The sequence below is a fragment of the Papaver somniferum genome, unplaced genomic scaffold, assembly GCF_003573695.1.
Source record: "Papaver somniferum cultivar HN1 unplaced genomic scaffold, ASM357369v1 unplaced-scaffold_21, whole genome shotgun sequence".
Taxonomy (NCBI): Eukaryota; Viridiplantae; Streptophyta; class Magnoliopsida; order Ranunculales; family Papaveraceae; genus Papaver; species Papaver somniferum.
The window spans coordinates 160,527-173,046 of record NW_020631041.1 but is presented as its reverse complement, the minus strand read 5'-3'; the positions used below and the strand labels follow the sequence as shown (position 1 = coordinate 173,046).

General features: G+C 36.1%; 2 protein-coding genes across 2 annotated transcripts; both read left to right on the top strand.

Moving 5' to 3' along the window:
- The first annotated feature begins 640 nt into the window (after nucleotides 1-640).
- On the top strand, nucleotides 641-2,592 carry LOC113340101 (phosphatidylinositol/phosphatidylcholine transfer protein SFH2-like). Its single transcript, XM_026585318.1, has 2 exons — nucleotides 641-698; nucleotides 1,748-2,592. The coding sequence occupies exons 1-2, from the start codon at nucleotides 641-643 to the stop codon at nucleotides 2,590-2,592; spliced, it is 903 nt and encodes a 300-aa protein (XP_026441103.1).
- Nucleotides 2,593-3,530: 938 nt separating this feature from the next.
- Nucleotides 3,531-12,520, top strand: LOC113340100 (phosphatidylinositol/phosphatidylcholine transfer protein SFH2-like). Its single transcript, XM_026585317.1, has 3 exons — nucleotides 3,531-3,664; nucleotides 3,715-3,767; nucleotides 11,676-12,520. The coding sequence occupies exons 1-3, from the start codon at nucleotides 3,531-3,533 to the stop codon at nucleotides 12,518-12,520; spliced, it is 1,032 nt and encodes a 343-aa protein (XP_026441102.1).

Below are 12,520 nucleotides of genomic sequence, written 5' to 3'. Positions count from 1 at the left end.
AAAATAGCAAATCTAACCTTCATCTATTATAACACGGACTAATAATCATTCAAAAGAGAAACAAGGACTAAGAATAACATATACATGCACCTGAATTAAATGGATTCCTCTTCTCCTTCTTCTTCTTCAATAATTGACAACTCTATTTCTCCATTTTCCCTTACGTACATTCCAAAGTTTAGTGAAGCTAAGGTTTCAAAGTAACTTACAACATTAGTTGTGCGCGAATCAGGAAGATTTGGTGATCTAGTACCTCCATGTTTCAGGTCATATATATATAGTTGATAAACCCAGAAAAAAGAATCTTTCCATACTTAAAATACCACAAAAGGCTTAAATCGTAAGGGCTGCCCATATAACCACGGTTAATAACAAAACGCTTACTCCAAGATTCTCGAACTCCATACTCTTGCATTACCCATATTATAACTTGAGGTCGACGCTCACAAAGATGTTGATCAAAATAATAATCGACAATAATAACACAAAGGCACCCTTCCAACACCCCCACGCGAACACATCACCCATCATTCAAATCTTCCATGCCGGGTAGTTGTATATCACTGGAACTCTCATTGCTGATATCAAAAGAAATTATAAAATCGGAAAGAGTACTCTCTTTGTTTCCTGCACCTAACCAATGGAAAGCTCCATTGACAAGCACCCCAGATTGCCTTTGATAAAGGTTTCCGTCAGGGGTATCTTGAATTTTCTTCCAAGAATTTGATCCTAATGTATATACTAGGGTGTTTCATGAATGAAGTTGCCCAAACAAACTATAGTTACAAACTTGTAATCTTTAATTTTATGATCATAACCCAAAGCAGATTGACTAAATTCAACAAGGAAACCTGGCCTAGTTGGAAAGCTAGTTGGCGCTTTGGGTAGTTTCTTGTATTATCTTGTGGCAGGGTTCCAAAGACAAATCCATTGTTTATTAACAGCCCGAAAGTGTAAGCAAACCAAACCATTACAAGAACACCACAACTCAATAGTATGAGCTGCTGACGAAAAGATTGAACAACCTTTAAACAACATGTCATCAACACTTTTTGATGACTTTCCCTGAATAATTCATAACCTGTTGAATGCACTACGTATTCGCATCTAATTTTTTCCTTATAATTAGGCGTTAGACTTATGAAATTGTCTCGTTGGAAAATAAAATTAAGGTGCATATTAGCAAAACTAGGGTTAGAGATGAGGGCATACCAATACTTGCAGAGAGATTTGCAAATAAGTAATGATTTTGTCGGTAACCTTAAAAGGATGTCATAATAGAGATCCACTGGAATGCTCGACATATTTCATGTACAGTAAAGTTGAAGGACTAAGAGCGAGGTTAATTTGAATCTTTGGATTGAAATATCATAGGCAAGAGACAAGGTGTTTATTTATAGACAGCTGCTTCTGATGCCGGACTAGAAATAACTTGACCATCAAGCAAACCATAACCTCTATAAAAAAAAAAACTCCGCTTATTGGAAACCATTGCAAACAAAGAAACTCCAAAATATACTTTACTCGAGAACAAAGTAATCTCCAAAATAGAATTTTATAGTCCATCATAGATTTTGAAACAGAAAAGCACGGGAAAAAAAAATATAGGTAGGCTTCAAGAAAAAATATTATAGGTATTACCTCTCCTAGAAATACAAAAAAGATCAAGAGAATTAAGTCGAAAAGATTTCTTCGTCTCTACGGTTAAAGTTAGGTTAGGTTTATGTAGAAAAAAAAAATTGATTAGAGAAAAAAACTACAGCGATGGTTTCTCAAGAAGAAGCGATCAAACAGTTGTTTGATTTAGCAGAAAAACTTGAAGAACCTCTAAAGCAAAGTTTTCGGAATATGCACCAAGGATATCCAGCTGAAACTTTGGTGCGGTTTCTTAAGGCTAGAGCTTGGAATGTTCCCAAAGCACATCAGATGTTAATTGATTGTATAAATTGGAGGATGGAAAACAAGATTGATAAGATATTAATGAGACCGATAGCTCTCACTGAATTATACAAAGCTGTGCGAGACTCCCAATTATTAGGATTGTCAGGTTACACAAAAGAAGGCCTTCCTGTTTTTGCCATTGGCGTTGGAAAAAGTACATACGACAAAGGTCCGGTCGATTATTATGTCCAGTCACATATCCAGATCAATGAATATCGTGACCTAGTTGTGTTTCCTCAGCCAACAAAGAAATATGGACGCTATATTGGGACTTGTGTCAAAGTTTTCGATATGACTTGTTTAAAGCTTTCTGCGATCAGCCAGATAAAGCTACTGACCACAATAGCTACTATCGATGACCTCAATTATCCAGAAATAGCCGTGACATACTACGTTGTTAATACCCCATATGCATTTTCAAAATTATGGAAGATTGTGAAGAAACTACTGCGGGAAGAGACGCAGAGGAAAATTCAGGTGCTCAAAGGTAATGGGAAAGAAGAGTTGTTGAAAGTCATGGACTATGAATCACTCCCACATTTTTGTAGAAAAGAAGGGCGTTCCTTAGCCAGTATGGACGACTGTTTCTCCTTGGATCACGCCTTCCACCAACAGCTTTATAGTTACATCAAGCAGCAATCAGGGGCATGAGGCAAATCCGACTCAATCCATACACTATTTTAGCTGTTTAATGTTTCTTCTGTTCAGATTTTTCCTAACTGTTACTCATAAGTAGTATGCAGAACAGTTGTTAGATTAATATTACTTGATTGATCATTATACACCCTCCCCGGCTCTCTCCTCCCTCTCTCTTCTCTTTTCTTCTCAACGAAAAAACCCTCCCCGGCGCTTCTTCATCTGCTCGGATCGGTCCTTTTGGAGAAGATCTGGGAAGATCTCTTTCTTTTTTTGCTCTTGCAGTTGATAGTTTCCATTTTTGTTGTAGTATTGTACTTAGTTTCATGTATTTCGTTTGTTCTAGTTTAGTTTGTAAAAGTCTCGATCTAGTTTCTCATACTGTGAATGGCTTGTCCGGCTATTTGGTGTGGGTTTTCACTGGTTCTTCTATCTTAGTATGTTGTGTCAGTAGGGATGTAATAAATGTGGTTTGCAGTGACCAGAAGATTCACGGCGAGTTTCTCCGGAAGGGGGCTGACTTTGAAGAAACGCAAAATCATGCTTCTTCAACTAGGGAGACTGGTTGTTGGGTAATCAGTTGTTGTTATCTCTGGAAGATTCTTGATTTCTTTGCAAAATGGGTTTTTACTCTACCAACTAGGGTAAATGATTCATCTAATCCTATAATCGTTTCGGTATGTGTGATTCAATGGGTTACGGTTACGGATCTGGTGATTGTATGTCCTAAGAACGGTGACGATCTTCGTCAGAAGAATTGGTACCCCATGTGTGATCAATATTTTCCCGACGAGTCGAAAAATCCCGATGATTTTTCCAGCGAGTTGTGGAAGACGTGGATCAGAGTTTGCCTTCCAGCATATTTTCCTTGTGGAAGAAAGTTTCATCAAATCGTCAAAAAAAATATCACCGAGTTGTGGATCACGCTTCAACGATCCAAGCTCACCGTAGGTATGCGGGGTGTTACTATTAGGTTTAGTTTTACTGCTACTTTTATGGATTGGTCACTAATATTGGATTCTGGTTATGGATTCTGGTTACTCGAGATTCTGGTTACGCAAGATTCTGGTCACTTATGGAAATCACTGTAAGTCACGTCATGTATGTTATTGTTTTTGTCCTTGTTATAACTTTCAGAGTTACCCCTGTTTATTTATTGAAAAAGAAAAGATTGATTGATCTTTATACACGTAATTCTAGTAACCGGTATTAAAAGTTTAAAACCCAGAAATTACACAATATGAACTAATCTATATCATTATAACCCAAATTTTTATGGTGACTTATGATATGCTATCGTACTTCGTGACCCCAAAATTGGCCTAAATCTACCATGTGATTAAATATTTAGCCAGTGATAACACACAGCGTCCTTAAAATGGGACAGGTAGCATCCCTGGCAATCACCGCTTAACCAGCTTGGCCTGTATTGCCCAAGCTCCACCATCCCAACAAATCTTCAGCTCACCAATTTCCGGATCTTCCGAAGTACACTCACATGAGTAGAGTTTGTTGTATGTCTTTTATGTCCAACTCTAAAATAGTTTAGCATGCGCAAATCTTCTATTGAATTATGCATGTAACCCTTCATACAACTAGAGCTATCTCTAGTTACCCGAAAGACGGCGTAGGGTTAAAATTGATAACAAAGCGTCAAGGAGGCACATGAGAACCAAAGAGTGGAGTTAACCTTATTCAAACAACGACTGTCAGATTTTGCCATTACAATAAGCTTATATTTGAGAAGGATTATACTTTTAAAACTGATGGAGATGTGGCTTAGGAAGCTAGAACTTAGTTACTTTCTTGGACAAAAGCTGCGAGTCATTCTTTACATATCAATTTCTTCATTCTGTTTTAGAGGGAAACAACTTTTTTTGTTTTGGTAGTCTTTTCTTTCATCTTTTTTCGCTTCTTCTGGTAAATATTGTCGTTTCTGTATATTCATTCTTTTTTAAACCCAACTTTAATTAAAAAGACAAAGATATAGGTGAGAGTGATCCTAGTTAGTAATTCGAATTCGGCAAACGTATGGAATGACAAACGTACGATTATTATACGTTTTTGGTAAAATCAAATTCGGTCAACAGGACGTGATTCGTCAGTAATTCGGAACGGCATACGTACGTGTATAATTCGATTATAAAGTGAGTTCGGCTCTAAAAAATCAGTATCTATATATGATTAATAATAGTATTTATTAGGTCATAGCTTAATTTTTATGCATATGTGTGAGTTATTTAAAGAAAAAAAAACTTAATATGATGGTATTAATAATATACAACATTAGTCGTCCAAGAGGACGGGTATAGTCGTTTAGATGCTTGGTTAGTGAGTTGAGATCTCTCTCACCTTCACCTTCAAATCTCTTCTATCATTCGTGAACTTACTAACTACGAGAATGACACCAAGGTTACAAAAAAAAAAAGAGAGAAAGGAAAAGAAAATATAGGAGCAACTCATAAACCTTGAAAAAAAACAAAACATAAAACATACAACAGTTCTCCAAAGAAACTAAGTTCTCCATAAAATAAAAGAAACCCATATTTCTAAATCCTCATTTTCATCCTGAACCATTTTTGACATCATCAATTTGCTCATTATAGTAAGATTCGGTGTCAAAGTCTCCCAAGTAATCATCATCCTCAAACAAAGGCTTTTTCATCTTTGAATGAGATCTTGCATTCTCCGACCTACACAGATCTCATCTTAGGATGGTCAAAAATACCTAATAACTTGTTAAAAACGATTTGGGTATCTATTCCAATTGAGAAAGTTACAGACTTAGCTTCATAATCTTGATTCAAATTTTAGGTATTGAGCAGCTAGACTTTAAAAACAACAAAGGTGGATTCAGAACTGACCGAGTAAAAAAATGTTAGCTTGCATTGTTTCTTCTTTTTTTTCCAGACTGTAACTCGGCTCAAACCTAGTTGATCTAGAAGAACCACAACAAAATCCACCATTTCTAAATCAGAAACAACATTGACCTCTTTGCGACTGGGGTTTCCGCTGACCTCTTCTACTCTTCTTTGTATTTTCTGATTATCCAGCCAATTTGAATTCATCTCTAAATTTGCAATATTAAAATCCCAATCTAGGATGCTAGCTGAAGGGGTTCAAATACTTAATTAATAGGTGCTTGCGTATGTTAATCACCTATGTCCATTGATTTCTCTTGTTAGCCTTGTTAGTCATTACAAAGTAGACCCACCTCAAGTGAATAAGAAAAGCGCTTCACAAAATAACACAGAACTTTGCTATATTTCAAACTTGCATTACCACTATCTAAGAGCTACCTAAAATGTGGAATGAATGCAATTGTAACTTCTAACAGGAATAGCCGACTTAGCTCCGTGGTAGAGCACATGACTTTGAGAAGAAGAACTTCTGACAGAACTTCAATTTGCTGTTTTAGTTAGTCTGGCGGTGCGTAGTAGGCATGGATGCAATGTATGGCTCCCAAATTTGTTGTGGTCGCTTAGGTACTAGTGCTAAACCGTTGCAACGTGCGTCAAAACAGCGAAGAATATGTATACAAGATATAAACGCACGCCTTTCAATTGTATTCGAGTCTTGCTTCTCTTTTGGTTTCTTTGCTTTTTAATTGGATAATTCCGAAAGCTTCTGTAGCTTGGTTTCTACTTGCAAAAAATTGTCATTCTTTTTTTACTTCTCTATGATTTACATAAGATTTTCAAAACTCGCAATTTATAAGAGAGAGATGGTCCAATATATGCATAGAATCGAAGAAAACTGACATAGTTCTTTATAGTTTTGCTACTTTACAACTCAATATTGTTCCCTTTTTTCTAAAGAAAATTCAATCACGAATTAAATCTTATAATAATAACTCGAGCTTGATTCTTCCGCTAGAATATTGCAATTCGACGAAGCCCGAATTTAGGATGTCTTTTAGAGATTACTTTTCTCTGGTTTTTGTTAGCCGCGGCGAAAGAAAAGAGAATCTTCAACAACTTGAATTTTTCTTTGCTTTTTGGCTGTGTGTATAAATAGGAAAAAATAATGCACAAGAGAACATAAGAATCAAACAAAAAAAGAGTAGTTTAGTCTTTACAATTCATAAATAATTGAATTAAGTTACCTTTGTCTAGGGTTTTGAATATTCTCACGTAGCTGGGCGGGCCCGGGCAGCTTCAAGTTTCGACTCAGAAAAGTCATTATAAAACCTGTTGTCCCTTTCTCAAATTTTGATGGAATCTTTATTTCTTCAACCTTAAGTTCTTCCATATCGTCATCACTTTTACCAAAATACTTTTCTATAATCTCTTCCGCACGTTCATCATCACTTTCATCACCGAACAAGGAAGCATATAACCTCGTTCTTGAGTCAAATTTTTCATCAACCAGTGCCATATCAAATTCAATACTTTATCTAAATATATTGTATCCTGAAATAAAGTTGCAAGAATATGATTTTAGTTTAGACATATAACCTTCGAGAGACATATGATTTAGTTTAGTGAACATGCAACTCAGATTTACGACCTAAGAGAGACTCAGATTATAGCCAAAGAAGAGATTATAGGTTGACCATACCTTTCTTAGCTTGAGCCTCTCTAGCTCTTACAATAAATCTCTCCTTCTCTTTTCGTTAAAAAGAATTATTATAGGTTGTGTTGGCCCTGACTCTAGTTATATATAGGTAAAATTTATTGATGTCCAAGTCTCTTTGTATATGGAAACTTAGTCTATTTCGGTTTTATTAATCCTAATTTTATTTGAACTTATTCTCTGCTAAGTCCGTAGTCTATTTGGGATCCATGATCATATTAAAAGAACGAAACTCCAGTTATAGGAAACCATTGCAAACAAGGAAACTGCTTATTAAAAGAACGAAAAACTCCAGTTATAGAATATAATTTAGTATCAAAAACCATAAAACTCACAGTTGAGGATCTTGTAACCGGTGAATATATCACCCGATGTTAAATTGCTGGTATTTAGCAAAAGTATATGCGAAGTGGTGGTGTGAGACCATACGGGCTTGCCACTCTGAATCGTGTTAAGCAATGGGGAAGATTCTAGAAGGTGGAGACGGGAGACAAGCGGAGTCTTTTCGGTGAAGTCGTGCTACAAAGGACTGGCGAAGAACTCAGGTATCATATTCCCTTCGACACAAATTTGGAAACGCTTAGTACCAACTAAAGTTTCTTTCTTTATGTGGTTAATTCATCATGATGCTATTTTAACTCAAATAATCTAAAGAAGAAGGGATGGAAGTTAGCAAATAGGTGTATTTTCTGTAAGTTAAATGAAAAACGATCGACCATCTTTTCATTCACTTCCCAAAAATGTATGACATCTGGATGTTCTTCATGAAGGAATTTCATAGGGATTGGGTTATCAGCGAAAACGCTACAAACTTGTTTATCAAGCAAACGGCTCGCGGGCTCACTGAGAATGGCAGGACTCTTTGGGAGTTACTACCTTTTGCTTTCGTTTGGGGAGTGTGGAAATAGAGAAATAAGTGCATTTTTCAAGATTCATAATACTCTCAAGAAAATTTGAGTAGGAAGATTAAGGCTCTCTCATTGTACTTGACATCTAAAACAATATCTTTTAGAGACATTACTTATCAGAGTCTGCATTATAACTGGGCTATTGTAGTTAATAGGTAGTAGCTCTCACCGTTAATAGAGGTTCTTCCTTTCTTTGAGCAGTTCTGGTTGTTTAGGATCTTGGCCATATTGACCTTGTATCCGCGATTGTGTTTTCATTGTCAACTAGAGCAGTAAATTGGAGATCCAACAACAATACGATCAAAAAACATAAAAAAAGCATTACTAGAACACAACAATACGATAGAGTCAGTGTTAGAATTCGTGCATCCCAATTGGCAATGAGTGGAGGCCCTAAAAGATTATAAACTGCAGGATCTTAATTTTCCATACAATGTGGGACTAATAAAGAAAGAATACATAATGGAATTGCTAATTAACAAACTTATGAGGTTGGAGTTTGGACTCCCACCGCAATTCCTCTATCATATCGTGGAGGTTTCTCCTGGTGTCACGGAGAAATCTACTGCCACGCATCAAGATTTTACGTGACACTGCTTAGGCGTGTTCTATGCTTATAGAAGTTGGACGTGTTTTGATATAACATGCATGGGAAGAATATAATTTAGTATCAAAACCATAAACTCACAGTTGAGGATCTTGTAACCGGTGAATATATCACCCGTTGTTAAATTGCTGGTATTTAGCAAAAGTATATGCGAAGTGGTGGTGTGAGACCATACGGGCTTGCCACTCTGACATTCCATGCATCATTTGTGCAGACAGATCTCTCAAGAACACATTCAGCTTTTAAAGAATGGCTGATGCAACAGGGACAAACTCCAACTCTGTAGAAAAATTATAAATAAACTTCTAGTCTCTAGCTAGACAGGAAACTGTTAGGAGGTAAGAGTTCATTGCTTCATATATACATGACGTGATAACACGTCCATCCTCGTGAATTTTACTTAATGCAACCAATAACTAGCCTTTACTTAAAGTTATTTCATTGTCTGCTTATTTTAGTTTGACTATATATATTCTGGTAGTCAGTCGATGATCTATATATTTTGGATTACTCATGAAAAATATTTACGGATCCACTAAAATAAGAAAATAGAAACACAATAATGGTAAATTTCATTTCTAAATTATACTGTAAGAATGTCAAAGGGTGAATGAGAGAATAAAATTAAGGAGGCTTCATGGCAAGGGAAAGGTGATGTTTATTTTATTTTTTTTGTATTGTATTGTATTGTCATAATATGCATTCATGCATTTCTCTATCATGTCTTTTACTTTATCAAAAGCCTTAATTTCTTGTTCTCTTTTGTACTCCAAAATCCTTTTTATTGTTGATATACCTTTCAAAATACTCGAAGTTGACCCAGGTGGAGAGTTTCATCAATGTCACGATTCTCATATCACAACTTGGGGAAAGCTTTTAGCTGTTACGTACACATGTGCTTGAAAACACAACTCTGAGTGAAACTTAGAGATTTTTTATTCACCTTGCTTATTTCTAATACTAAACTTTGATGTCCATCCATCAATTTACAGTTTTTTAAGGAACTCTGAGTGAAACTTAGAGATTTTTTATTCACCTTGCTTATTTCTAATACTAAACTTTGATGTCCATCCATCAATTGTACCGAGTTTTCCTTCTCCAGATCTCAAGGACATCCAGTTTCAGGGTTTGGTGTATAAGTGGAATGAGATAGAGAGTGGTATTTGATTTCTTTTGGTTGGATGGTACTCTGGGATTTTCCTGCTTTTACTGCTCCTAAGAGTCATCGGTTAACGCTCTTGATTAGAAAAATAAAAATAGCAAATCTAACCTTCATCTATTATAACACGGACTAATAATCATTCAAAAGAGAAACAAGGACTAAGAATAACATATACATGCACCTGAATTAAATGGATTCCTCTTCTCCTTCTTCTTCTTCAATAATTGACAACTCTATTTCTCCATTTTCCCTTACGTACATTCCAAAGTTTAGTGAAGCTAAGGTTTCAAAGTAACTTACAACATTAGTTGTGCGCGAATCAGGAAGATTTGGTGATCTAGTACCTCCATGTTTCAGGTCATATATATATAGTTGATAAACACCAGAAAAAGAATCTTTCCATCCTTAAAATACCACAAAAGGCTTAAATCGTAAGGGCTGCCCATATAACCACGGTTAATAACAAAACGCTTACTCCAAGATTCTCGAACTCCATACTCTTGCATTACCCATATTATAACTTGAGGTCGACGCTCACAAAGATGTTGATCAAAATAATAATCGACAATAATAACACAAAGGCACCCTTCCAACACCCCCACGCGAACACATCACCCATCATTCAAATCTTCCATGCCGGGTAGTTGTATATCACTGGAACTCTCATTGCTGATATCAAAAGAAATTATAAAATCGGAAAGAGTACTCTCTTTGTTTCCTGCACCTAACCAATGGAAAGCTCCATTGACAAGCACCCCAGATTGCCTTTGATAAAGGTTTCCGTCAGGGGTATCTTGAATTTTCTTCCAAGAATTTGATCCTAATGTATATACTAGGGTGTTTCATGAATGAAGTTGCCCAAACAAACTATAGTTACAAACTTGTAATCTTTAATTTTATGATCATAACCCAAAGCAGATTGACTAAATTCAACAAGGAAACCTGGCCTAGTTGGAAAGCTAGTTGGCGCTTTGGGTAGTTTCTTGTATTATCTTGTGGCAGGGTTCCAAAGACAAATCCATTGTTTATTAACAGCCCGAAAGTGTAAGCAAACCAAACCATTACAAGAACACCACAACTCAATAGTATGAGCTGCTGACGAAAAGATTGAACAACCTTTAAACAACATGTCATCAACACTTTTTTGATGACTTTCCCTGAATAATGATTCATAACCTGTTGAATGCACTACGTATTCGCATCTAATTTTTTCCTTATAATTAGGCGTTAGACTTATGAAATTGTCTCGTTGGAAAATAAAATTAAGGTGCATATTAGCAAAACTAGGGTTAGAGATGAGGGCATACCAATACTTGCAGAGAGATTTGCAAATAAGTAATGATTTTGTCGGTAACCTTAAAAGGATGTCATAATAGAGATCCACTGGAATGCTCGACATATTTCATGTACAGTAAAGTTGAAGGACTAAGAGCGAGGTTAATTTGAATCTTTGGATTGAAATATCATAGGCAAGAGACAAGGTGTTTATTTATAGACAGCTGCTTCTGATGCCGGACTAGAAATAACTTGACCATCAAGCAAACCATAACCTCTATAAAAAAACAAAACTCCGCTTATTGGAAACCATTGCAAACAAAGAAACTCCAAAATATACTTTACTCGAGAACAAAGTAATCTCCAAAATAGAATTTTATAGTCCATCATAGATTTTGAAACAGAAAAGCACGGGAAAAAAAAATATAGGTAGGCTTCAAGAAAAAATATATATATAGGTATTACCTCTCCTAGAAATACAAAAAAGATCAAGAGAATTAAGTCGAAAAGATTTCTTCGTCTCTACGGTTAAAGTTAGGTTAGGTTTATGTAGAAAAAAAAAATTGATTAGAGAAAAAAACTACAGCGATGGTTTCTCAAGAAGAAGCGATCAAACAGTTGTTTGATTTAGCAGAAAAACTTGAAGAACCTCTAAAGCAAAGTTTTCGGAATATGCACCAAGGATATCCAGCTGAAACTTTGGTGCGGTTTCTTAAGGCTAGAGCTTGGAATGTTCCCAAAGCACATCAGATGTTAATTGATTGTATAAATTGGAGGATGGAAAACAAGATTGATAAGATATTAATGAGACCGATAGCTCTCACTGAATTATACAAAGCTGTGCGAGACTCCCAATTATTAGGATTGTCAGGTTACACAAAAGAAGGCCTTCCTGTTTTTGCCATTGGCGTTGGAAAAAGTACATACGACAAAGGTCCGGTCGATTATTATGTCCAGTCACATATCCAGATCAATGAATATCGTGACCTAGTTGTGTTTCCTCAGCCAACAAAGAAATATGGACGCTATATTGGGACTTGTGTCAAAGTTTTCGATATGACTTGTTTAAAGCTTTCTGCGATCAGCCAGATAAAGCTACTGACCACAATAGCTACTATCGATGACCTCAATTATCCAGAAATAGCCGTGACATACTACGTTGTTAATACCCCATATGCATTTTCAAAATTATGGAAGATTGTGAAGAAACTACTGCGGGAAGAGACGCAGAGGAAAATTCAGGTGCTCAAAGGTAATGGGAAAGAAGAGTTGTTGAAAGTCATGGACTATGAATCACTCCCACATTTTTGTAGAAAAGAAGGGCGTTCCTTAGCCAGTATGGACGACTGTTTCTCCTTGGATCACGCCTTCCACCAACAGCTTTATAGTTACATCAAGCAGCAATCAGGGGCATGA